The sequence below is a fragment of the Perognathus longimembris genome, chromosome 28 (assembly GCF_023159225.1).
Source record: "Perognathus longimembris pacificus isolate PPM17 chromosome 28, ASM2315922v1, whole genome shotgun sequence".
Taxonomy (NCBI): domain Eukaryota; kingdom Metazoa; phylum Chordata; class Mammalia; order Rodentia; family Heteromyidae; genus Perognathus; species Perognathus longimembris.
The window spans coordinates 85,913,055-85,940,235 of NC_063188.1; the positions used below are offsets into that span (position 1 = coordinate 85,913,055).

The 27,181-nt window shown below is 44.0% G+C and overlaps 1 protein-coding gene across 1 annotated transcript; it reads right to left on the reverse strand.

Annotated features, from left to right (window-relative positions):
• Atp6ap2 (ATPase H+ transporting accessory protein 2) lies at positions 1-27,181 on the reverse strand. Its single transcript, XM_048336312.1, has 9 exons — positions 27,018-27,181; positions 15,787-15,917; positions 14,270-14,401; positions 12,061-12,156; positions 10,778-10,915; positions 8,921-8,974; positions 7,489-7,638; positions 5,297-5,416; positions 1-241 (listed from the first exon to the last, which is right to left on the reverse strand). The coding sequence occupies exons 1-9, from the start codon at positions 27,055-27,057 to the stop codon at positions 50-52; spliced, it is 1,053 nt and encodes a 350-aa protein (XP_048192269.1). The 5' UTR covers positions 27,058-27,181; the 3' UTR covers positions 1-49.

A 27,181-nucleotide genomic window follows, 5' to 3' on the forward strand; every position in this document is an offset into this window, starting at 1 on the left:
AAAATGACCCATTTCCAAACCCCTTGTGTATGGATGACATAAGGAAAGATCAGTCCATTCGAATCTTCTGGTTTGTCATTCTATATATAATGCTGTCATATCCGGGGTCCATGTTCCAAATGTTGTAGGAGGTTATAAGGACCGCCAGGGCCAAGGCAATCATCAACCAAAGTACCAGGTTGAAAATCACTGAATACTCAAAATTATACTTATATGCCAGGTTATAGGGAATGACTTGCTTCTACAAGAAAGAAAAGAAGGGGAAAGAAAATCAAGAGGGAAGATTTTTCAGATAAGACATTAGTCTAGTTTAGTGGCGATGACTCATTATCTAATAAACACTTGTTCGTCAATGGCATAAGGACTCCTTAGGGTAGGAGGAACCAGGGCGGGAGCTTCCTGCTGAGGAGACTGGCAGCACGGGTGGGAATATTTTTTTTTTTTTGCCAGTCCTGGGGCTTGGACTCAGGGCCTGAGCACTGTCCCTGGCTTCTTCCCGCTCAAGGCTAGCACTCTGCCACTTGAGCCTCAGCGCCACTTCTGGCTGTTTTCTGTATATGTGGTGCTGGGGAATTGAACCCATGGCTTCATGTATGCGAGGCAAGCACTCTTGCCACTGGGCCATATCCCCAGCCCACGGGTGGGAATATTGAACCAGTCCAACTGCTTGAGAATATTGGCGAGTCCTAATGCAGGTGAAGTGAAGCTATGCCAAGCTTGTGATCTACTAAGGCTGGCCCCTAGAGCATTTGTCAGTTGTGGGACTTGAATTCAGGGCACAGGCACTGTCCCTGAGCTCTTTTGCTCAAGGCCAGCACTGTAACACTTTGAGCCATAGTGCCACTTCCCGTTTTCTGGTGATTAATTGGAGATGAGAGCCTCACAGGGACTTTCTGGCCAGGGTAGCTTTAAACCACAATCCTCAGATCTCGGTCTCATGAATAGCTAGCATTACAGGTGTGAGCCACCCATGCCCAGCTTTAAATGAAAGTCATATATGCACCAAGACATAGCTTGAAGGTTGTCAACACAATGGAGAAGTGTGGTATATCCACACAATGGAATATAGAGCAGTGAAATGACTTAAGTAAGCTACATTCATCAGAGTGCATGACTCAGAAAACAACACTGAGTAAAGAACACAATGCAATACATGTAGTGCGATTCCATTTACAGAAAATTATAAATACATGCAAGCCCAAATCTTGTTTAAGGCTAGATGTCTATGCAAACGTGTAAAAGGAAGGGAATGGTTGCTTAGCTAGGATAGTAGGCAAGGAGTGTACCTCAGTGGCATGCTTGGGTTCCTTCAACACCACACACACACACACACACACACACACACACATACACACACACACACACACACACAGAGAGAGAGAAATTCAGGATAGAAATTACTTCTGGACAGGAGAGTGTAGAAGATAGGAGGAACTTCTGAGAAGCAAGCATTATCTTAAAAATGATAGGGTGTTGCTAGTTTTCAGTGACTCAGGAGGCTGAGATCTAAGGATCATGATTTGATGCCAGCCTGGGCAGGAAAGTTCCACGAAAAAGCCAGAAGTGGAGCTGTGGCTCAAAGTGGTAGAAAGCAAACCTTGAGCAAAAGAAGCTCAGGGACAGCATGCAGGCCCAGAGTTTAAGCCCCAGGAGCACTGGCACAAAAAAGAAGAAAAAAGGAAAAATTTAAAAAACTCTATGGGGCCATGGATGTGGCTTAGTGGTAGAGTGCTTACATGAAGCCCTGGGTTCATTTCCTTTATACCACATACACAGAAAAAGCCAGAAGTGGTGCTGTGGTTCGAGTGGTAGAGTGCTAGCCTTGAGCTCAGCCTTGAGAAGCTCAGGCACAGTGCCTCCAGGCACTGAGTTCAAGTCCCAGTACTGGCAAAAATAATAATAAAACAACTATCTGGTATCAATACAGTTTATATACTGTAGATAATTCTGTTAAATGTTATAGACTTAAATACATATTATGATCTACTTAAAATTCTCTTAGAGTGGAAAACAGGTGACTTTTGAAGCACATCTTTGCTGTTAAAGCACTATCGTCTAGGCTTTGGGGGTGAAGGCTCAATTCCAGGCCTGTGCAAAGTCACTGCCTGAGAAAATCATTCCTTCTGGCCAGAGAAGCAGGGGAGGGATGGAGCTCTGGATAATGAGAAGCCACATAGCAAAATTCAGGTATTAGTAAGCAACACAAGCCTGTTTAACTTAAAAACAAACCAAGCGCTGGTGGCTCAGGGCTATAATCCTAGTTACTCAGGAGGCTGAGATCTAAGGACCGAAGTTCAAAGTCAGACCAGGCAGGAAAGTAGATATGAGATTCTGCCAGTCCTGGGGCTTGGACTCAGGGCCTGAGCACTGTCCCTGGCTTCTTTTTGCTCGAGGCTAGCACTCTGCCACTTGAGCCACAGCACCACTTCGGCTTTTTCTGTTTATGTGGTGCTGAGGAATTGAACCTAGGGCTTCATGAACGCTAAGCAAGTGCACTACTGCTAAGCCACATTCCCAGCCCCTCTATGAAACTTTTATCTCCACTAAACTACCAAAAAAAGCAGGAAATGGAACTGTGACTCAAAGTAGTAGAGTGCTAGCCTTGAGCAAAAAAGCTCAGAGACAGTGACTAGGCCCTGAGTTCAAGCTCCAGGACCAGCGCCACAAAACAAACAAAAAAAATCTCTTACGGCTTTAGATTGTGTTTGTCAAGTGTTAAATTACTACCTTCACATTACCTAAAATATATTGTCAGGAAACTTTTTTTTTCATACAAACTCAAGTTAAGGCAGCAGACTTATAAAGTCAAGCTAGCATCTCAGAGATGACATGTGCTTGGAGCTGATACACGTCTCCTCTTTCTGCAGTCACTTTTTTTCCGGTCTTGGGCTTGAACTCAGGGCCTGGGCACTATCCTTGAGCTTCCATTGCTCAAGGCTACTGCTCTACCACATGAGCCACAGGGCCACTTCTGGTTTTCTCATAGTTAATTGGAGATAAGAGTCTCATGGACTTTCCTACCTGGGCTGGCTTTGAACCATGATTCTCAGATCTCAGTCGCCTGAGTAGCTAGGATTACAGGTGTGAGCCATAGGTGTTCAGTCAAAACCGAGCAGGGGGCTGGAGATATGGCTTAGTGGTAGAATGCTTGCCTAGCATGCATGAAGCCCTCGGTTCGATTCCTCAGGACCACATAAACAGAAAGAGCCAGAAGTGGTGCTGTGGTTCAAGTGGTAGAGTGCTAGCTTTGAGCAAAAAGAAGCCAGGGACAATGCCCAGGCCTAGCAAAAAATAACAATAAAAATAAGTAAATTTATAAATACATAAAGCTGAGAAGGCTTGGCATAGCAATGTGGAAAAACAATCGAGTACTTAAATTCAAATGTGTCTTAAAATAAAAGTTCAAGTTTCTGGCTTGGGTCTTGTTTCATTTCTCACTTTAAATTGTTATTTCATGGCTTCTCTCCTTTGGTATTATTATTTGATGTTCTTGGGATCTAATTTTGCTATTCTCTTGTGTTTGCTAAGTTGTACGTAATGATGAATTAATGATGATGTTCATGTTTTACAGGTTTTTGAGTTCAGGTTTCGCAGGTTTAGTTCCCTTTCCCTCCCCTGTGACTTGTACTAAAGGTGAGTCTTGCCAGAGGATTTATATTTAATTTTCCTATGTACCACAGCAATGGCAACCAGTGTGGAACCAGGTTTTTTTTTTTTTTTTGCCAGTCCTGGGCCTTGGACTCAGGGCCTGAGCACTGTCCCTGGCTTCTTCTTCCCGCTCAAGGCTAGCACTCTGCCACTTGAGCCACAGTGCCGCTTCTGGCTGTTTTCTGTATATGTGGTGCTGGGGAATCGAACCTAGGGCCTCGTGTATCCGAGGCAGGCACTCTTGCCACTAGGCTATATCCCCAGCCCTGGAACCAGGTTTTTATGCCTGATATTACCTGTGGGCTTTGTAGTGCACGTAAATAATATAAATTTTGAGTGTCAACCCACATGAAGGGAGCCCTGTGGTTAAGAATTTCCTAAAGCCAGTGCCTCACACCTGTGACCTAGCTACTCAAGAGGTTGAGATCTGAGGATCACAGTTCAAAGCCAGCCTGGGCAGGAAAAGTCCATAACACTCTTCTCCAATAAACTACTCAGAAAAAGCCAGACTGACACTGTGGCTCAAGTGGTAGAGTGCTAGCCTTGAGTGAAAAAGCTAAGCTAGAGTACCCAAGCCCCAGTAACAGCATAAAACGAAAAACAAAAATCAAACAAGAATTCCATAGCAAAGGGCAAGTAGTAGAGAGATTTTCTAGCAATCATGAGGTCCTGAGTTCAAATCCTAGAACCATTAAAAAAATTTTCTTAGGAAAGCAGAGCTCTGAGACTGAAAGAACCACACACAACATTGTGTCAAATTGAAAGAACCACATCTTCACATCAACTTTTTTACATGTGGCGATCCTAGGGCTTGAACTCAGGACCTGGGCACTGTCCCTGATCTGTTTTGCTCTCGGATATCACTCTACTGCTTTAGCCACAGTTCTACCTCCAGCTTTTTGGTGATTAATTAGAGATAAAGAGTCTCACAGATGTTCCTATCCATGCTGGCTTTGAACTTCAATCCTCAGATCTCAGTCTCCTGAGTAGCTAGGATAGGCGTGAGCCACCAGCACCCAGTTATAGCAAGTTTTGATGTGTCCTTGTATAGAAAGATTTACTTTTATTTCTAACTTAAGATTCTTGCATTACCTGCCAACAACCCTAAAGAACGGGCAAAAAACATAGAGGTAGGTGGTAAGAAATGACTCACTGACTGCTAATTAATGTCACTTATAGGATTGCATTTTAAAAAATAAGTTCATTTTATAGATTTTTTAAGCACACAGAGCAAGTTTATTTATTTATTTTATTTATTTCTTTTGTGTCCGTCCTGGGGCTTGAACTCGGGGTCTGGGCACTGTCCCTGAGTTCTTTTTGCTCAAGGATAGTGCTCTACCACTTTGAGACAGCACCACTGGTTTTCTGGTGCTTAATTGGAAAAAGTGTCTCATGGACTTGCCTGCCTGGGCTGGCTTTGAACTGTGATCCTCAGATCTCAGCCTCTTGAGTAGCTAGGATTTTAGGCATGAGCCACCAGTGCCCAGCTTAAGCAAGTTTAGTTTAAAAAGCAAAATGGAAGTAGCAAAGGCCTCTTGGAAGCCTGAGTCCAATGAAATCCTCTTAGACAGTTGTAAGGATGGAATGGGGTGCCTCCTACATCTCCTGTTACTTTCAGTTTTAAAGGAGGGTTGAAAAATGTACTCACCTCTGCTTTTGCCTCAAGGATAGTCCTCGTCTTCCTCACCAGCGATGTGTCAAATGACTTGATTGTCACTAACTCTACCACTGCATTCCCTCCATAAAGATTGTACATGTCATCTGCAAACTGAAAGCCAGTCAGTGATGTTAGTAGGAATCTCAGACTCATGCTTTTTGCTTTTCCCTTGTATTTCGTAATTGACAAAGGAAAAAAAAATCGCATACAATTGTTACTTGGTATCCATACAGGATTGCTCCCAGCACACGCCCCAGATTCCAAAATTGACAGATGCTCAAGTCTCTTTTTTTGGTCACTTGTGGGGCTTGAATTCAGGGCCTGGGTGCTGTCCCTGAGCATGTCAGCTCAAGACTAAAGCTTTACTACTTGAGCCACAGTGCCACTTCCGGTTTTCCGGGGGTTAATTGATGAGTCTTATGAACTTTCCTGCCCAGGCTGGCTTCAAACCATGATCCTTAGAGCTCAGCCTCCTGAATAGCTAGGATTACAGGTGTGAGCCACAGGAACCCGGCTGAAGTCTCTTAATGAAATGACATAGGGTTTGCATAGCCCCTATGCATTGCATCCTATACAGTTGAAATCACCTCTGGATGACTTACAATACCTAATCCATTGTAAATGCTATGTAGATTAGTTATTACACTGTATTGTTTAGAGAATAATGGCAAGAAATACCAAATGTAAATATTTATTATGGACAAAATATTGTTTTGAAATATGTATACAGCTGGTGCTAGTGGCCAATCATGCTAGTCAAATACATACTTTGTAGATTTATTTGGAAAGCTGGGAAGCCATGAGCAGCATGTAATCACCTATTGGCTCTTGATTCATGGCCGTGTCTGAAATAGGCATGTTTTACAGACTTTGAGTATGTTACAATATTCAGAAAAATATTAAGCTTTCACATACATTCAACTGTTGAAAATAATTTTTTTTCAAGAAACAATGCAAGCCGGGAGCTGGTGGCTCATACCAGTAATCCTAGCTACTCAGGAGGCTAAAATATGCAGATGACAAGAGGAAAGAATTCTGCCTAAACGGCATATGATTCATCACAAGCATCTATAAAGATGTGTGCATGAAGCTTCATTGAAGAAGTATGCTGAGATGGGCTGGGAATGTGGCTTAGCGGTAGAGTGCTTGCCTCGTATACATGAAGCCCTGGGTTTGATTCCTCAGCACCACATATATAGAAAAGGTCAGAAGTGGCACTGTGGCTCAAGGGGTAGAGTGCTAGCCTTGAGCAAAAAGAAGCTCAGGGACAGTGCGCAGGCCCTAAGTTTAAGCCCGAGGACTGGCAAAAAAAAAAAAAAAGTATGCCAAGGAACTCCCAGAGCAGAAGAGAAATGGCATCTATTATGCACCTGCTGAACATCTGCTATGGTGCTAGGTGTCCCACTTCGCCTTCCTGCAGTGTACAATTACAAAGCATAAGCAAATACTTCAGGCTGCAGTTAGCAATCATTCCCTCAGAAGATTCCCATATCCACCCTGACCCCACTCCATCCTTGGTTTCTATAATTAGAGGCCCCTCCAAGAAGTTAAGTAAGACTTCAATAAGGCCAAGATGGAAAAGCATTTCTAGCATGCAGGAATTCTAGCACTTCCATGAAAGAAAGAAAGAGAGATGGGGGGGAGAGGGAGAGGGAGAGGGAGAGAGAGGGAATGAAGGGAGGGAGAGGGAAGTACAGAGAGGAAAGAAGGAAAGAAGGAAGGAAGGAAGGAAGGAAGGAAGGAAGGAAGGAAGGAAGGAAGGAAGGAAGGAAGGAAAGGAGGGGGGAGTGAGGGAGGAAGGAAAGGAGGGGGGGAGGGAGGGAGGAAGGGAGGGAAAGAAGGGGAGAGTGAGCCAGGTGCTGGTGGTTCACACCTGTAATCCTAACTACTCAGGAGGCTGAGATCTGAGGATCATGGTTCAAAGCCAGCCCAGGCACAAAAGTCACCATGAGACTCTTATCTCTAATTTACCATTGAAAACCAGAAGTGGCATTGTGGCTCAAGTGGTAGATCACTAGCCTTGAGGACAGAGAGGCTCACGGACAGCCTGAGTTCAAACTCCACAACCAACCAAAAAAGGAAAAAGACTTCAATCAATAATGTTGCATACAAGACTTTTCCAGTGAGGAGCTGAAGTGAAATGTCACCCTTCAATCTCTCTCCACATGTTGTTTGTTATTTACCTTTTGTAGAGCATCAACAAGGATCTTGGAAGCTTCTCTGAATTGTTCTGAATCTTCTCCATAATGTTTCCCAATCTCATCCAGACCTGCTAGCTCCAGTGAATACAAATCAGGAGAATGATCCTTGGCTAGGTGCTTGTGACGAGATAACTTAGGAGAACAAACAAATAAAATATAGGTAAGCTGGGAATGTGGCTTAGTGGTAGAGTGCTTGCCTAGCATGCATGAAGCCCTGGGTTTGATTCCTCAGTACCACATCAACAGAAAAAGCTGGAAGGGGCACTATGGCTCAAGTGGTAGAGTACTGGACTTGAGCAAAAGCTCAGGGAGAGTGCTCAGGCCCTGAGTTCAAGCCCCAGGACTGGGGAAAAAATAGGTAGTGGATAAAGATGTCTAATACCACCAAAGGTTTATGCCTGAAGAAACAGGCAGTCATGGAACACCTGAGTGGACAAGAACATGCAATGTAAAGAGAGCTGACTGAAATGGGAATTTCTGATAAATCCAATAAATCTCATCTTGGAGAAAAGAACTTATTAAATAAAAGCATTAAAAAATTTTAATTGTTATTATAAAGGTGATATACAGAGGAGTTACAGTTATATAAGTTAGGTAATTAGTACATTTCTTTTTTGACAATGTCATTCCTTTCCTCAAATAAAAGCTTTTATGTGTTTTCTGGTCCTGGGGCTTGAATTCAAAGCCTGAGTGCTGTCCCTGAGCTCTTTTTCTCAAGGCTAGCACTCTATCTTTTTGAGCCACTGCTCCACTTCTGGTTTTCTGGTGGTTAACTAGAGATAAGAGTCTCACAGACTTTCCTGACCAGGCTGTCTTCAAACCATGCTCCTCAGATCTCAGCTTCCTGAGTTGCTAGGATTGTAGGCATAAGCCTTGGGTTTGAAAACTCAGCTATGGGAAAAGTATGAACAAACAGCTGGTTGGACCAGTTTGGTGCCAGGAGTTGCTGCAGCCATGTGATGCCCTCCCAGAATGCTTCACAAGCCCCAAGTACTAAACCTTCAGACTCTTGGAACCTACATTTGCTAGAATAGTTTAGGAAAACAACTTCAGAAGCTAGTAAACAAGTAGGAATTTCTTTATCAATCACAATACAATTTTCTTTAGAATATTCACTCAGCAGGGCACTGGTGGCTCATGCCTGTAATCCTAGCAACTCAGAAAGCTGAGATCTGAGCACTGTGGTTTGAAGCCAGCCCAGGCAGGAAAGTCTATGAGATTCTTATCTCCAACTGACCACCCAAAGTGGAGCTGTGGCTCAAGTTGTAGAATGGCAGCCTTGAGCAAAACAACCCAGAAACAGCACACAGGCTCTGGATTCAAGCCCTAGTACTGGCATTAACTTACTAACTGAATAAATATATGAATAAACAAACAAATAAATGAAATTGAAAACCCTGAGCAGCTTACTTACCAAACTTGAAATATCATGGAGCACTTGCAGTTCAGAAAGAAAGAGCAGGTCAACCTTCAGAGAAACAAAAAAACAAAACAAAATTCTTTCTTCCTTGAATTTTCTCTAATATATATATATATGTACATATATGTATATATACATATTTATATTTAAAGGTGTTGTACAAAGGAGTTGCCATTCAACAGAGCAGTTTATGAATATAGTACTTCTTGATCAATGTCACCCCTTTTAACATTTTTGCATGGGGAGGGGTCAAGGCAGAGGGGTAGAAGAATGAATGGGGAAATGAGCAGAAGGCATGCAAGAATGGATGTACATGCCACAGAATTGAAAAATATAAGGGAAGGGGTGGGTGGAAGGGCGTGAAGATGTTGAAGGGATGACACAGATCAAGACATTGTATAGAAAAGCTGCTTTGTTAAATGACAAAGACTTCAATACATAACCTAATAATTAAGCATTCTTTTAAATATTCAGGAGACAGATAACAGTGGTTCACACTTGTAGTCCTAGCTATTCAGGAGACTGAGATCTGAGGATTATGATTTGAAGCTAGCCTGGGCAGGAAAGTCTATGAGGCTCTTATCTCTGGAGAACAAAAAACAAAACAACAACGAAGAAAAAACTAAGAGTACTCTTTCCTTTTCTCTCTTATTCTCTTGCTCTTTTTCTCTCCTTTCTCTCTTTTTCTCTCCTTCCTTCCCCTCTGTTTCCCCACACCTCCATCTCGTGTGGGCTGGCAGTTTGCTCTTCCCCCAATAAATCCCTTTCTAAAAAAAGAAACCAAGGCTGGGAATGTGGCTTAGTGGTAGAGTGCTTGCCTTGCATGCATGAAGCCCTGGGTTTGATTCCTCAGTACCATATACACACAGAAGAAAAACTTGCAAATTTTTGGTGGCTGGGAATATGGCCTAGGGGTAGAGTGCTTGCCTTGTACACATGAAGCCCTGGTTACACATGAGGCCCTGGGTTCAATTCCTCAGCAGCACATGTATGGAAAAAGCCAGAAGTGGCGCTGTGGCTCAAGTAGTAGAGTGCTAGCCTTGAGCAAAATAAAGCCAGGGACAGTGCCCAGGTTGAGTTCAAGCTCCAGGACTGGTTAAAAAACAAAACAAAAAAACAAATAAAAAAAACCCAAAACTACAAAAAAGTGAGAAGTGGAGATGTGGCTCAAGTGGTATAGCACTAGCATTGAGCAAAAAAGCTCAGGGACAGTGCCCAGGCTCTGATTAACCCCCTAAGTGAATTTATTTTTTTTCCAAGTCCTTCCATTTCCTTACAAATGAGGCAATGTCATTCTTTCTGAAAGAGGCATAGAATGCCATTGTGTATATGTACCACATTTTCCTGATCCCCCTAAGTGAATTTAAACCACATTTCTGCCTTTGGTAAGTTTCAATGCACTGTAACTATTGAGCTAGGGGTGCAGTGTGGTATAATTGCTTCCTAATAAAAAGGTGATAACCAGCCAGGCGTGTTGGTGGCTCACACCTGTAATCCTAGCTACTCAGAAGGCTGAGATTTGAGGGTCACAGTTCAAAGCCAGCCCAGGCAAGAAAATCCGTAAGACTCATATCTCTAATAAACTACTGAGAAAAAGACAGAAGTGGACCTATGGCTCAAGTGATAGAGCACTAGCCTTGAGCACAAAGAGGCTCAGGAACAGAGGCCAGGCCCTGAGGTTAAGTTCCAAGACCAGCAAAAAAAGAATACTAAACTAGTGGAAGAATCTACTGCAAGAAGAAATCTGCACAACTTTCTATTGTCTAAACCTTCAGAATTTAGACAATTTCAAGTATCATCATGTATGAGAAATTAAGAAAGATATTTAACCCAACTGATGCCCCCACTTACTTCATTGTTCCTACTCAGAGAACTGAGAGGAAGTGAATTGAGAATAGAATTTTCTTGAAACAGGCGATTCCGGAGTTGTCGTAAAGTGACTGAAAGATCTTCAAAAACGGAGTTAGCCTTCCCCACCATATACACTCTCTGCAAGAAGAATGCAGGGTTATAAGCTGAACTGTCATTCCAACGTAGAAACACCTTACAGCACTCTTCATAATACTACTTTTCAACTGTTTTTGTGCCAATACTAGGGATGGAACTCAGACTGGGTGCTGTCCCTTAGCTTTTTTGGCTCATGGTTGGAATTCTACTATTTGAGCCATAGCTCTACTTTCAGCTTTTGGCTGGATAATTGGACCTAAGAGTCTCACAGGTATGCCTGCCCCAAGTGGTTCTGAACTGTGATCTGCAGCTCTTGGTCTCCTGAGTAGCTAGGATGATAGGCATAAGCAAGCAGCACCCAGTATTTTTCAATTCTCACTAAAATATGTAAGATGAGAGGGCTGGGAATATGGCCTAGTGGTAGAGTGCTCGCCCTCGTATACATGAAGCCCTGGGTTCAATTCCTCAGCACCACATATATAGAAAAGGCCAGAAGTGGCGCTGTGGCTCATGTGGTAGAGTGCTAGCCTTGAGCAAAAAGAAGCCAGGGACAATGCTCAGGCCCTGAGTTCAGAACTGGTCAAAAAAAAAAAGAAAGAAAGAAGATGATGATGATTATTATTGTTATTTGTCAGTTGTAGGACTTGAACTCAGGGCCTGGATACTATCCCTGAGCTCTTTTGCTCTACCGCTTTGAGACACAGTGACACTTCCAGGTTTTATGGTGGTTAGTGGGAGATAAAAGTCTCAGGGGAACTTTTCAGCCTGGGCTGGCCTTGAACTCTGATCCTCAGATCTCAGCCTCCTGAGTGGCTAGGATTACAGGCACGAGCCACCAGTGCCTGGCCATAGTGCTTTTGTTTTGTTTTGTTTTTGCCAGTCCTGGGGCTCGAACTCAGGGCCTGAGCACTGTCTCTGGCTTCTTTTTGCTCAAGGCTAGCACTCTACCACTTGAGCTACAGTGCCACTACCAGCTTTTTCTGTATATGTGGTGCTGAGGAATTGAACCCAGGGCTTCATGTATATGAGGCGAGCGCTCTACCACTAGGCTATATTCCCAGTCCTAAAGCTTACTTTTTTTAAGGCACTTTAAATACAAAGTTTATCTATGTAACTACAACCCCTTTGTATATCACTTTTATAATAATAATTTAAATTTTTTAAAAAATACAAGGTTTATCACTTACTTCCTCACTGGGAGCCAACTGCAAGACTACAGGAGTTTCTTCAGAGAATAAGGAGTGAATGGAATTTGCAACACTGTCAAGACTAAAAGGAACTGCCTGAAATTAAAGAGTAAAAGTACAATTATTTCCCAAAACAAAGTAAGGAAATCACTTAGTTGTTATTATTAAAGGAGACTAAGCTGAGCACTGGTGGTTCATGACTGTAATCCTAGCTACTCTCAGAAGGCTAAGATCTGGGGTTTGAACTCAGGGCCTGGGCTCTGTACCTGTGCTTCTTTGTGCTCAAGGCTAGTGCTCTACCACTTGAGCTACAGTGCCACTTCTGGCTTTTTCTGAGTAGTTCATTAGAGATAAAGAGTCTCATGGACTTTCTTGTATGGGCTGACTTTGAACCATGATCCTCAGATCTCAGCCTCCTGAGTAGCTAGGATTATAGGCATGAGCCACAAGTAACTGGCTACTTTTTTTCCCTTTTAATGGAGTTTTCATAGTGATCTTTTTCTCTACCAGCTCCCTTTACTGCTTAAAGGTTCATGTTTATGAGTAGCAAATTAAAACTAATATGTTTCTGGCAAAAACCAATGTGATTATATAAATTTTACTGATGAAATCCCAGCATCAAAATTAAGCTTAGCCATTTTGACTCTGTACAATGTCACTTTTTTCCCTTTTACTCCAGAAGCACATTAACGATTCCCCAAAATTCTCTTAAATTGATTTAATGAGCAATGGAAGAGGGAGGGGAGCAATCAAACCTGAAAATGTACAGTCACCAATTTAGGTCTCCAGGAGTCACTACAAGTATTTTCCTTAGCCAAGTAGGTGCTGATGGTTCACACCTGGAATCCTAGCTACTTAGGAGGCTGAGATCTGTGGATCACAATTCGAAGCAATCCCCAGCAGGAAAGTCTCCAATTAACCAATCAAAAACCAGAAGTGACATTACGTTGTGGCTCAAGTAGTAAAGCACTAGCCTTGAGCACAAAGAGGCTCACGGACAGCGCCCAGAAGGCTAAGACCTGAGGATTGTGGTTTGAAGTCAGCCTGGGCAGTAAAGTCCCTAAGACTCTTATCTTGAATTAAGCACCCAAAAAGCTAGAAGTGGAGCTGTAATTCAAGTGGTAGAGCTCTAGCCTTAAGCAAAAAAAGCTCAGGGATAGTGCCCAGGCCCCGAGTTCAAATCACAAGACCCGCACCAAAACAAGAACAAAAACAGCTAATCAAAAGAAGCTCCATGCAGTGTAATTCTAAGTAATTCAGTGTAATTCTACAACATTCTGGGTTTTTACAATTTGTAAGGTTACCTTCTGAGTCTTTTGTCTCATTGGCCATCTTTGTTCAGGCAGTATATGCATAGCTAATCAGGACCAGCTTATCATATGAGGCTACATGCTTTCAAATGTTTATTATATGCTAATATATATGTAGCTTTTTTTGTGCCAATGCGGGGGTTTGAACACAGGGCCTGGGCACTGTCCCTGAGCTCTTTTTGCTTAAGGCTAGCGTTCTACTACTTGAGCCACAGCCCCACTTCTGCCTTTTTGTATGATTAATTGGAGACAAGATTCTCATAGACTTTTAGGTCCAGATCTCAGCTCCTGAGTAGCTACTATTATTGGCCTAAACTACTGGCACCTGGCGATTCTTCAAATTTTAACCAAAAGAGATAGCTGTGGGGGGGGGGGGGGGCTCCAGGGCAGGTTAGCTGAGTTTGGAATAAGTTCTTCACATCTGTATTTCTGGTTTTGCTTGGGGAACTCTTGGGGAGTCTTACAGTATCTTTGTCCATAGACAATGACCAAGTTTCAATACACTGACAACCACTATGCCCTTTTCAAAGAATTTCAAAGGAAGTTATGTTACAGTGAAACTATACATCAAAACCAGAGACAAGGCTGGGCACTGGTGGCTCATATTCGTAATCCTGGCTACTCAGGAGGCTGAAATCTGAGGATCATGGTTCAAAGCCAGCCCAGGCAGAAAAGTCTGTGAAACTTATCTCAACCGAACTACTCAGAAAAAGCTGGAAGTGGCGATATGGCTCAAGTGGTAGAGCACTAGCCTTGAACACAAAGAGGCCCCAGAACTGGAAAAAATAATTTAAAAAATGAACAGTGACAAGAAGTGTGTTTAGAATGCAATTCATGATTGTCTACTGTGGGAGAAAATGAAAAATGCATCCATTTCATCGTTTAGAAAGAATACTCACATTTTCCAAGGGGTAGGAGATGACATTTGCTGCGGGGAGGGCCAGTTTGTCTATTCCTTTCACCATTACCATAATGGTAGCACGGGGCCTGTGGAATAGGTTTCCCACGGCAAGGCCAGGCCAGGAAAGGTCCTGAAGGTTGAGAAACATAAAATAATGTTTAGTTGTCAGCTCATGAAATCATCTCTCAAATCCTCTCATCATACCTAGGAAGCGAAGTTAAGATGTTCTGGGGCCTGGCACTGGTGGCTCATACCTTAATCCTTAGCTATTCAAAAGGCTGAGATCGCTGGGAATGTGGCCTAGTGGTAAAGTGCTCGCCTCGTATACATGAAGCCCTGGGTTCGATTCCTCAGCACCACATACATAGAAAAAAGCCAGAAGTGGCGCTGTGGCTCAAGAGGTAGAGTGCTAGCCTTGAGTAAAAGGAAGCCAGGGACAGTGCTCAGGCCCTGAGTCCATGCCCCAGGACTGGCAACAAAAACAAAACAAATAAACAAATCAAAAGGCTGAGATCTGAGGACCATGGTTCAAAGCTAACCACGGCAGGAAGCTCCACAAGACTCTTATAGCCAATTAATCACAGAAAAAGTGGGAAGTGGAGCTGTGTAACAAGTGATAGAGCACTAGCCTTGAGCAAAATGAGCTCAGGGACAGTGCCCAGGCTCTAGCAAAGCCCTGGGACAGGCAAAAAAAAATATCTAGGCCTTAACACTTAAAGGGAAAAGAAACATTTTGTTTAAGGCTACAGTTATATAATCTCCTAACTAAGAATGTTGAATACTGATTTCTAGCTTCTTGTGGAAAAGAGTAGACAAGTAAATAAAACATAGCACTTTTCAAACTCCAGATTATAAAATATCTTCTTCTCAATAGCTATGGGTGTGCCCTTCTCATAATTACATTTTTTTCCATACTGGTCTTGGGGCTTGAACTCAGGGCTTGGGCACTGTTCCTGAGCTTCTGTACTCAAGGTTAATGCTCTACTACTTGAGCTGCAGCTCCACTTCCAGCTTTTTTGGTGCTTAGTTGTAGAAAAGAGTCTTATGGACTTTCTTGCCTAGGTTAGCTTTGAACTACAATCCTTAGATCTTAGCCTCCTAAGTAGCTAGGATTATAGGCATGAGCCACTGGCACCCGGCTTGATATATTTTCTTATATACAAAGAATGTCACTACAGTGAATAACAAGTACATTGTTAATAATGTATTGTTTCGTTTCAAAAGCTAAGCACTAATACAAAATCTCTCCCCAATTACAATTTTTTTTTTGTTGTTTTGCCAGTCCTGGGCTTGAACTCAGGGCCTGAGCACTGCCCCTGGCTTTTTGCCCAAGGCTAGCACTCTGCCACTTGAGCCACAGCGCCACTTCCAGCTTTTACTGTTTATGTGGTGCTGAGGAATCGAACCTAGGGCTTCATACATGCTAGGCAAGCACTCTACCACTAAGCCACATTCCCAGCTCCAATAAGCATGCTTTTATAAGCAGTTACAAACTTTGTTTTTAAGTACATGTACCTCTTTGACAGAGAAGCCCATGGATAAAGCAGCAACATCTGGGATTCGATCACCTGGAATAGGCCAATTTCCATTTCGGAAAACAACAGATCCTGGGGATCGTAATATACTAAACTCATTCCCCAAAACACCTGAAAAGAAAACAGATTAGTAAATGAACTATCAGCATATAACTGTTTTTGAACTCACCTTCAAGATGATTAGACAGAACACACGTACAGCCATTTGTCACTGCCTTAGCATGCTAAATTAAGATTGGAGGGGCTGGGGATATGGTCTAGTGGCAAGAGTGCTTGCCTCGTGTACATGAGGCCCTGGGTTCAATTCCCCAGCACCACGTATACAGAACACAGCCAGAAGTGGCGCTGTGGCTCAAGTGTCAGAGCGCTAGCCTTGAGCAAAAAATAAAATAAAATAAATTAAGATTGGACAAAACGTACATTGCTGAACAACAATACATTCTTTCGGTAGTGTGAGGGACAGAACCTAGAGCCTCAAGCTTAAGCCCCCATGCTACCACAGATCTGAAACCCTCACAGCACCAGATCTGAGTTATACCCCTAACCTAATCATCTTTCTTTCTTTCTTTTTCGTTCCCTCGCTCCCTCGCTCCCTTCCTCGCTCCCTTCCTCCCTCCCTCCCTCCCTCCCTCCGTTTCTTCCTTTCTTTCTTGTCAGTTGTGGGGCTTGAACTCAGGGCCTGGGCACTGTCCCTGAGCCATTTTGTGCTCAAGGCTAGCTAGTGCTCTGCCACTTGAACCACAGTGACACTTCCAGCCTGGGCTGGCTTTGAACCATGATCCTCAGATGTCAGCCTCCTAAGTAGCTAGGATTACAGGTGTGAGCCACCAGCATCCAGCTCAAAAAAGCAATTTGAAACCATTAAGTCTTTCCATGGATCTGAATCCAAATTTTGATCATTGGTTCTTTTTTAAGGATCAAAGTAGCAAGTTTAGGGATGGGTTCATAACCCATGCAATATTTAAATACTGTGTGTGTGTGTGTGTGTGTGTGTGTGTGTGTGTGTGTGTGTGTTCTGATGCTGGGGCTTAAAGTCAGGGACTAATTCATGCTTTCATTTGGCTTTTCTACTACCTCTAGAGCAATAGCTCCATGTTTGGCTTTTTAATGGTTAATCTTTTTATTTTCTCCCATCCAAGTACTAACCAGGCCCGACCCTGCTTAGCTTCCAAGATCAGACCAGATCGGGCGTGCTCAGGGTGATATGGCCATAGATGATCTTTTTCTTTTCTTTCTTTCCTTCCTTCCTACTTCCCTCTCTCTTCTCTCCCTCATATTCCATCCTTCTTCTTCTCTCCCTCTCTTTTTACCCTTCCTCCTTCCCTCTCTTTGTCTCTCTCCTCCTTCTCTTTCTCTTTCTCTCTCTCTCCTTTCTCTTGTGCTGGGCCTGGAGCTTGAACTCAGGGCCTAGGTGCTATCCCTGAACTTTCTTTACTCAAAGCTAGTGCCTTTACCACTTGAGTCACCACTCCACTTCCAGCTATTTTGGGTGATTAATTGAAGATATGAGTTTCACAGACTTTCCTGCCTGGGCTAGCTTCAAACTCAGATCTCAGCTTCCTGAGTAGCTAGGATTACAGGCATGAGCTATGGGTGCCCAGCTATAAATCCGATGTTCCTTTCTCACCTCCCCACTTTTTTGCCAGTCTTGGGACTTGAATTCAGGGCTTGGGCACGGTCCATGAGCTTCTTTTGCTCAAGGTTAGCACTCTACCACTTGAGCCACAGCACCACTTCTGGCATTTTCTGTTTATGTGGTACTGAGAAATCAAACCCAGAGTTTCATGCATGCTAGGCAAACACTCTACCACTAAGCCACATTCCCAGCCACCCCCCCACCCATCCCTACCATTTTGGTGAACATTCTTTCAAAGTATCTTCCTAGGCAGGTATTTTAAATTCAAGTTGGGTGTCCATGGCCCATATCTATAATCCTAGCTAAGACCAAGGTTGAAAGCTATCCCAGGCAAGAAAGTTCAGGAGACTCCATCTCCAAATATAGTGAGCAAAAAGACAAACTGGAAGCACGGCTCAAGTTGCAGAGCACCAGCAAAGCAAAGCCCTGAGTTCAAGATCCAGTACCTGAAAAAAAGGAAAATATATAGAAAAATTAAAAATAAAACAAAAAATGATAAAATTAAATAATTAAAGGAAAAAAGAATGTAAATTTCTATATTGTACTGGAAAAAAAGGAGCAGGTATTAAACAAGATCTTCCTGAAGACTGAGACAACCGTCTTACGGGCAATTGGGGAGAATTAGAAATCAGTAGCATTTCTCCAGAATTCAAAAGCAAACAGAAAGAACATAAAACCCTAGCACAGATAAAAAAGGAAGAACCATGGATGTCTGAATCATTTTTACCATCTACAAAAGGAAGACTTGTGCCAGGCACTGATGGCTCACGCCTATAATCCTAGCTACTCAGGAGGCTGAGATCTGAGGGTCAAAGCTCAAAGTCAGCCCAGATAGGAAAGTCCATGAGACTCTTATCTCCAATTAACCACCACCAGAAAACTGCAAGTGGCACTGTGGCCCAAGCTAGCCTTGAGTTGAAGAGCTCAGGGACAGAACCCAGGCCTAGAGTTCAAAGCCCCACAACCACCATCACCACCACCACCACCAACAACAAACCCCAAGACTTGTAAAGTTCAAGGATTTCACTATAAGGCTTTAGCAGGTTAGTAATGTCTTAAGGTAGACACCTCCAACTTCCCTTAAGTCTCCTAGGCAAACCTAGTGAAATATGGTTGTCCAATGGGCACCTGAGGATGCTACCAGATAGTAAATGAAACACTTCAAACTTCAGAGACAAATTCTAGGAAATAGCATTTTCACATCGGGAGGACGAGAAAATGTATTCTCTAATGATTAAGTCAACTAGTCTAGGAGTATGTCATCTAGAAATAAAAGATGAAGGATAAAGGCTAGGGGCTAGTGGTTCATGCCTGTAACCCTAGCTACTCAGGAGGCAGAGATCTGAGGATCACCCCAGGCAGGAAAGTCCCCAAGAGACTCTCATGTCCAATGAATCCTCAGAAAACCAGATGTGGTGCTGTGGATCAAAGTAGTGAAGCACTAGCCTAGAGCAAAAGAGCTCAGGGACAGCACCCCAGGCCTTGAGTTTAAGCCTCATAACTGACAAAGAAAAGAAAAACAACAACAACAAAAGAAATGTTCTTTATCTGACTTGTACAACTGTCACCTCTGTATATTATGTTTATAATAACAATTTTTTAAACATAAAAAAGATGAAGGATGAGAGTAAAGGGACTAATTTATAACCCCTATAAAGCTAATAATAGGGTATTTGGTCTCCTTAGTTTTTTTTTGAGGGGGGGATGAAGGAATGTTGAAGATGGAACTCAGGGGCCAAAGAATGCTAGGCAAGAGCTCTGCCACTGAGCTAATGCACATCCCACCCACTTGTATTACCCCGGGGACAAGTACCTAGTAGAAACTTTGGGGTTCCCATGAAAAGATTAGCACCAAATCCAAAACAAAGCTTGGCAAAACATCTTAGTAAGGCACTGTAAGGAAAGCAGTACTTAACAGGATACGAGGACAGAGTCAGGGAACAACAGCAAATGTTTTGGTGGTTGCAGTATTGACAGTAAATAAAAGGTCTCAGTATGGTGTGGATGCAATCGGACCAGTTCCAAATTTCAGTCCAGCCCAGCACCAGAACAGCAGGAGTTTCCAAATTGTTCTAGCCCCAAACCAGAATGTAACCAACAGACAACCGGCTTCACTGTAGTAATAACACTGTTCAGAGCATTCAAAGGCAAAATCTAAAATATACTTCCAGACGCTCACACCTGTCATCCTAGCTAGTGAGGAGGCTGAGATCTGAGGTTCACGGTTCAAAGCCAGCCCGGGCAGGAAAAGTCCAGGAGACACTCATCTCCAATGAACCACCAGAAAACCGGAAGTGGCACTGTGGCTCAAAGTGATAGAATGTTAGCCTTGAGCACGGAAGCTTAGGGACAGCACCTAGGCCCCAACTTCAAGCCCCATGATCAACCAGAAAAAAAAAATCCAAACTCTAACACTCCAGGAACCTCAGTAGTTTTATTTTCAACCTCAAGGAAAATAAGCACAAGAGACGAAGTTCTTTCAGGAACCATACATAGCCACTGAAGGAAGCAGACTGTGATCTAGAGATAGCTTTGCTTTGAGATCTGCCCCTACTATGTAAGTCTACATCATTTGTAGTTAGATTCAACGACTGTGTCCCCACATCCCTTTAGTCATGGGCTCCTCCACCAGGAAAGGTTATCTGGTCCAAAGTTATGTCCTTTGCTGGTATCAAATGAGATATCTGAGCTGGGCACCGAGACTCATGCCTGTAATCCAAGCTATCAAGGAGATTAAGATTTGAGGGCTTGCAGCCCAGGCAGGCAAGTCTGTGAGGTTCTTAATCCAATTAACTAGCAAAAAAAATTGGAAGTGGAACTACTGTAGCTCAAGTAGTAGAACATTAGCTTTGAGGAAAAAAGAAAGCTCAGGGATAGCCCTGAGTTCAAGTCCCAGGACCAGCACCAAAAAAGAAAAAAAAAAGATTTCTAGTAGGAAGCCACTCCTTTACTTGAATGCTACTACTGAGGAGTGTGACATGGTCTCAATTTACAAGCACTGTGTTCCACGGTTCCAACTTCCAGTCCTGAAGTGACTACAGGTCCTGAACTACTTTCTTACTTTGAACTTCCTACATTCAATCTCCCCGCACCACCCGCCTCCAGTTTCACAAGTCCCAGTTTCACAAGTTCCAGATTCCTCCAGCATCCTGCTTCCTCTCCCCACCCCCCACCACACAGGCCAATCTGGTGATCAGCCTTCTTAGGGAGCTGCATGTATTCACCTCTGAAATGCTTCATTCAGATCATTTGTCAAGAGACAGGTGAATACCTGTGGCTCAGACCTGTAATCTTAACTATTCAGAGGACTGAGGTCTGAGGACCACGGTTCAAAGCCAGCCCAAGTAGAACAAGTCCAGAAGATTCTTATTTCCAACTAACCATCACAAGGTCAGAAGTGGAGTTGTCTCAAGTGGTAGAGCATTAACTTTGAGCAAATAGTTCAGGGTCAGTGCCCAGGCCTGGAGTTTAAGCCCCAGGACTGGCACAGAGACGAGAGAAGGGGCAGAGGAAAGTGTAGAGAGGAGAGGGGGGGGTAAGGGGGAGAGGAGAGGGAGGGGAGAGAAGAGGTGAGAGAGAAGGAGGGTCAGAGGAGAGAGGGGGGAGAAGAAAGGGATCAGAGGAGAGGGGGAGAAGGGAGATAGGAGAGAGGGGAAGAAGAGAGGGGGGAGGAGAGGTGTTAAGAGAGGGGGCAGGAGAGGGGGGGAAGAGAGAAGGCAGAGGACCAGGAGGAGAGGGAACAGAGGAGAGGGGGGAGAGAAGAAAGAGGAAAAGAGGGGAGAGGAGAGAGAGCGCCAGAGAGAGGGGGGATGGTGGAGGAGAGAGGAGAGAGGAGATAGGGGAGAGGAGAGGGGGAGTGGGCAGAGAGAAGGGGGAAGAGGGGGCAACTGAGAGAGGAGAGAGGGAGAGGGGAGAGGAGAGGGAGGGGAGAGAGGAGAAAGGAGAGGGGGAGAAAGCAGAGGGAGGGAAGAGGACGAAACAGGAGAGGGAGGGGAGAAGAGGGGAGAAAGGGAAAGGAGAGAGGAGGGGGAGAGAGCAAAGGAGAGAAAGAAGAAAGGAAAGGAGAAGGGGAGAGGGGAAAGAGGAGAGGTCACAGGGAAGGGGAGGGGAGAGAGGAGAGAGAGTGGGGAGAGGATATTGAGAGGGGAGAGCCAGGTGCCCTATAATAAGGTGATAAGAACAAAAAAGCTGGCCCTGCCGGGTATGGGTGACTCATGTCTGTGACCCTACCTACTCAGGAGGCTGAGATCTGAGGATCACAGTTTGAAGCCAGTCCAGGCAGGAAAGCCCTTGAGACTTTTCTCTCCAATAAAGTAGTCTCCACCCCCTCTCCCCCTACAAAAGGCTGGAAGTGGAGCTGTGGTAGGTGCCGGCCGGCCAGCCCTATTCATAGCAACTCCAGGACTGAAAATGGCTCCTGACCCATGGGTGCTCCATAACTACTCATTGAGTTAATGAGCAAATGAAGTCACATCTGAAACTGCCAGCTTCTCATCTGTTTTCATTTGAACATGAAAACATACTGTGCTGGGGGGCAGGGGGGGGGGCTGCTGACATTAAATTAAAACCAACCACCAAACAATCTCCTTTGGTCCTGTCAGCCAGTCTCCACCAGTGCCTGCTTGCTTTCACAGGAAGCAGCCTGGATTGGGAGCTAAGCACCATTTTCTTCTCTCCTTCTTCATTTCTTGTTCCCTACCTCACCCACATATCTACCCACCGTACTCCACTGCCACTGCTCAATAAATCCCAAACACACTTTTTAGCCCTTTTAGTATGGAACTTTCCGAAGCATGGGACACTGGCAACTTCCTCCTAGAAAGTCCCCCGCTTTGGCTAGGTGCTGGTGGCTCACACCTGTAATCCCAGCTACTCAGGAGGCTGAGATCTGAGAATAATGGTTCAAAGCCAGCCTGGGTAGGAAAGTCCTTGAGACTCTTATCTCCAATTAACCACCAGAAAACTGAAAGTGGCGCCATGGCTCAAGTGGTAGAGCACTAGCCTTGAGCAAAAGAGTTCAAAGACAGCTCCCAGGCTCAGAATTCAAGCCCGCAACCAACACACATGCATGCATGCATGCATGCACACACACAGAGCTCAGAGACAGAGCCTAAGTCCTGAGTTCAAACCCCAGGACTAGTGTACACACACACACACACCCTACCCTGGTCTTCATGATGCCAGGACTCCTGGTTTTCCTTTGAATTCCTCTGGTTGTTCCTCCTTAGTTTTTTTTTTCCTTCTTCCTGTCTTCTAAAGCTGTAATGCCCCAACTACTTAGATCTCAATTCCTTTGGCACAAAAATGCCAAGTAGCCCATGTATGTATATAGAGAGATCGGTAAGTAAAGCTGGTGAGGAGATGCATGGGATATATAGACAAAGCAACACATGTATTTTTTTATTATTATTTTTTGCCAGTCCTGGGCCTTGGACTCAGGGCCTGAGCACTGTCCCTGGCTTCTTTTTGCTCAAGGCTAGCACTCTACCACTTGAGCCACAGCGCCACTTCTGGCTTTTTCTATATATGTAGTACTCATGCATTGAATACAGGGCTTCATGTATATGAGGCAAGCGCTTTTGCCACTAGGCCATATTCCCAGCCCTCATCTATTTTTTTCATACCTATACAGCATAGGTGTATGCATGTAGATATACAAGCATATATGGTATACACTAGTACTAGAATCATAGGTTTTATATTTGTATTGGATTATAAAACATAGACATTTGACAGGATATCTATGTGATATTCTTCTCACTCTAATCATGAAAAGACAAAACCCAAATTGAGAGACATTCTATTAAATTTTTTTGATGAGATTAAAACAAACAAACAAAAAGATATAAGCTGGGTGCCGGTGGCTTACTTCTGTAATTCTAACTACTTATATGGCTGAGATATGAGGATCATGATTTGAGGCCAATCCAGGCAGGAAAGCCAATGAGACTTTTTATCTCCAAATAACCACCAGAAGTGGAGCTGTGGCTTAAGTAGTCAAGTGCTAGCCTTAAGCAAAGACGCCTCAAGGACATTACCCAGGTTCAAGCCCCAGGACCAGCGCGTGCACACATGCATGCATACACACACACACACACACACACACACACACACACACACACACACACACAGAATGACACTGTGGGTTCCCAGATTCCTATTTCCAGCTTACATTTCCCTTGATTTTACATCTACATACTCAACAACAACCTGCTGACATTCTGTCCTAAATCCTACCCACCCTTCAAACTTAACAGGTTCAGAACTGGATTCTCAGTCTTTTCCCTGTGCTCCTCCTGCATTCTCTAGCTCCAAGGGTGACATCATCTTCTACCCAGTGGCCTGAGTGAGTCCTTTTTAAATGCATCTGTACTCGCTGCTTTTTTTTTTTTTTTTTTTTTTGGCCAGTCCTGGGGCTTGGACTCAGGCCCTGAGCACTGTCCCTGGCTTCTTTTTGCTCAAGCACTCTGCCACTTGAGCCACAGTGCCACTTCTGGTGCTGGGGAATCGAACCCAGGGCCTCGTGTATATGAGGCAGGCACTCTTGCCACTAGGCCATATCCCCAGCCCCTCCCTACTTCTTTCTGTGGGTCTTTTCTCCCCTCTAATTATCTTCTCAAATCCTTCTCCTCCACATCCCTCACCAGGTTGGCTAGGGCTGGCTATCTAGGACAATCATAGCATTCCTGGTCCACCTTGCTCATCAAAATACAGATCTGTTTGCTCACCCTTCCAATTAAATACCTTCACATACTGTCCAGAGCCTTTTCAAGGCAAATCCAAAACCTAACAAATGCCCCAGGCACCTCCCCAACTTTATTTTTGGGATCTCTCCGACTTACCTCCCTATACATTCTGGCCTCCACAAACTATTTGCTCTTTTGCACTCATACCTTTGTGCTTTTTAAATTTTGTATTTATTTATTAACAGTCCAAGGATTTGATCTCAGGGCCTTACACTTGCTAGGCAGATGTTCTACCACTAGGCTACTGCACCAACTTTCTGCATATCAATTTACCTACAAATACCTTTTCCTCCTGCCCTAACCTTTCACATGCTTTCTCTATGATGGAGCTTCCTTGGGGAAATTTCCCTCAACCTCCCTAGTTGGGGTAAAATGTCCTCCTTCCTGAGAACCCTATCAAGCTCTGATCTTCTAGGAATGGTGGACAGAACCAATTTACTAAAAGAAAATAACTTCTCAAACATCAGTGACCAAAAACAATTCCTCTTTCTTCACAATATTCCTTTGGATTCCACATTTGCTCTTTCTTGGCAGGCATTTTAAATCTCTTGAATTTTTTAAATTCAAATATGCTTCCGGAGGTGGTATTAATAACCTTAGTTACTTCTAATTTCATAACACGATTTTAAAGGATTTTTTTCATCTTCGAATAGTGAACTCACAGCTCTTCAAGATGTTTTCCATTAAGTCACACTTAGTCATTATGGAAAATGATCATTTGACTTCATCTGACAAGACTCAACAATGCAGAAGCTTGGATTTTTGCCTATATGAACCAGACCATTCTAACAAGGAGAGCATGTTCCAACAGGGGACAGAAACAATTACTTTATCTCAGACCCAAAACCAAGCCAAAAAAAACACCCCCAAACCTCACCAGATCAAAATGATGTCAGCCATAAATTAAAACATGGAATTTCAATGGAGGTTCACTTTAGCCAAAGTATCAAAAGGAAGTTTTAAATTATATTTCAAAAAATAGCATTAAAATGGAAATAAAGTAAAAATATCCCCAAATTATAAATCAAAATGATGTTTGCAGAGTCAGCAATAGAAATAAAACAAAGAACTCTAAAACTTGGGGGTATGAAAATAAAGGTAACTATTAACAGAGACACTGGATGCTTGAAGGATAGAGAGCAGCAGATATCAGAACATCAGAGCTCTTGTATAGAATTAAACTGCAGGAGCTCCAGTGGCGCAATCGGTTAGCGCCCGCGGTACTTATAAGAATTAAACTGCTTTCCAAAAATGGGAGCTCCCCACACAGCACAAGCACATGCCTCCCACAGGGGGTTGTGAGTGTGTGTGTGCGCGCGTGTGTGTGTGTGTGTGCCAGTAGTAACTGGGTCTTGAATTCAAGGCTGTCTCCCCCCCCCCTTTTTTTTTTTTTACCATCCCTTAACTTTTTTTATTCAAGACAATGCTCTTCCACTTGAGCCACTGCCCCACTTCCAGCTTTGTGCTGGTTAATTGGAGATAAGAATCTCAAGGATGGGCTGGGGATATGGCCTAGTGGCAAGAGTGCTTGCCTCCTATACATAAGGCCCTGGGTTCAATTCCCCAGCACCACATATACAGGAAAAAAAAAGAATCTCAAGGAAAAGTATGCCTGTTCTGGCTTCAGAACCTTAATTCTCCAATCTCAGCCTCCAGATTAGATAGGATTGTAGGTGCCAGCCACCGGCTTCTTTAAATGTATCCATAGTACAACAGCCAATTTTGCATTCTGTGGATCTTTTTAAAAAATCTGATGCAAGTGGAACCTTAGAGCCCCCTTCAAATTGTTCTCAACTTGACTTCCTAGTCCCTAATATCTGCAGCCCAGTCTGAGCCCCCATCACTCCCAAACTGTAGTGTTAACTGGGCCACAACACATTACAGAAAAGGATACGGGCTTTGAAGGTAGGTGGTCTAAATTCAAATCCAGCCTTGCTACTTTGTACCCAGGTGTTGCTGGGTAATGATCACGCCACAAAAGGAGAGTGAAATTTTCTCCTCAGGATTGTTGTACCACAGGACACAAGGTGGGTGGCCAAATATGCACTGAGTTCCACTTCACTTAGCTCAATGCTTAGCGAAGTTCCATTCAGAAACCTGCGGTTGTCATGTGACCCAAAAAAAAGCAACTCATATTCTGATTTCCAAATCCTTAAAATTGGGAACTGGGACCACCTATCCAGAGGTGATCTTGTGAATCCCCTGAAGAAATAATCATATAAAATCAAAGATTCCATCTTAATGTTCGCATCCTGATGGTATATAAGCAGATCTCTCACCAATGACAGCCACTAGAAATGATTTCATATTACGAATGCAAAAGAAATAAAAGGCAGTGGCAGTTAAGAATTTGGCCTTCCCTTCAGGGTAGAAAGCAGCAATTGAATAGCTAATTGAGCAATGCTTCCCCATCCCTCCAAGGGCCTCCGGAGGCGGAAGAAGAGGTGGAGCAGACGGGATCGTCGACGTAGGGGGAGAACGTACCTTCCTCTAAAAGGTAGAAGCAGGTTCAGGAGTCCCCAGTGTAATGGTGGGAGGACGCTACTTCCTCTAAAACGCGGAGCTCGGTTCAAAAACCCTCCACGAAGCCTGGCCCCAGCCAAGGTAAAGCAAGCCCACAAGGCCGCCCAGTCATAGGCAGATCCCGGGACCAAGCCCAGAGGAAGGCGGCTGAGACAAGGCAGCCCAAGGGCTCTCCACATTGCAGGACCCGTCCAGAAACAGCCCACCCGAGGTCACCGAAGTCGCCGATTCCCCCCACCCCCGATCTCCCCCGATCCCCGCGGCACAGGGCCTCTGGAAATCGTCCTTCCTATCCCGGCTCCTCACCTGCCACCAACAGGGACAGGAGCACAAGGAGCACAGCCATTATCGTACCCCGGCCGCTGCAAGCAGTGCAAGGTGACACACACACGGCCGGCGAGACACCGGCGACCACTGCAGCGGGAGGAGGTGACGCGCTCCAGCTGGTTTCTACTCCCAGAGTTGCCTCC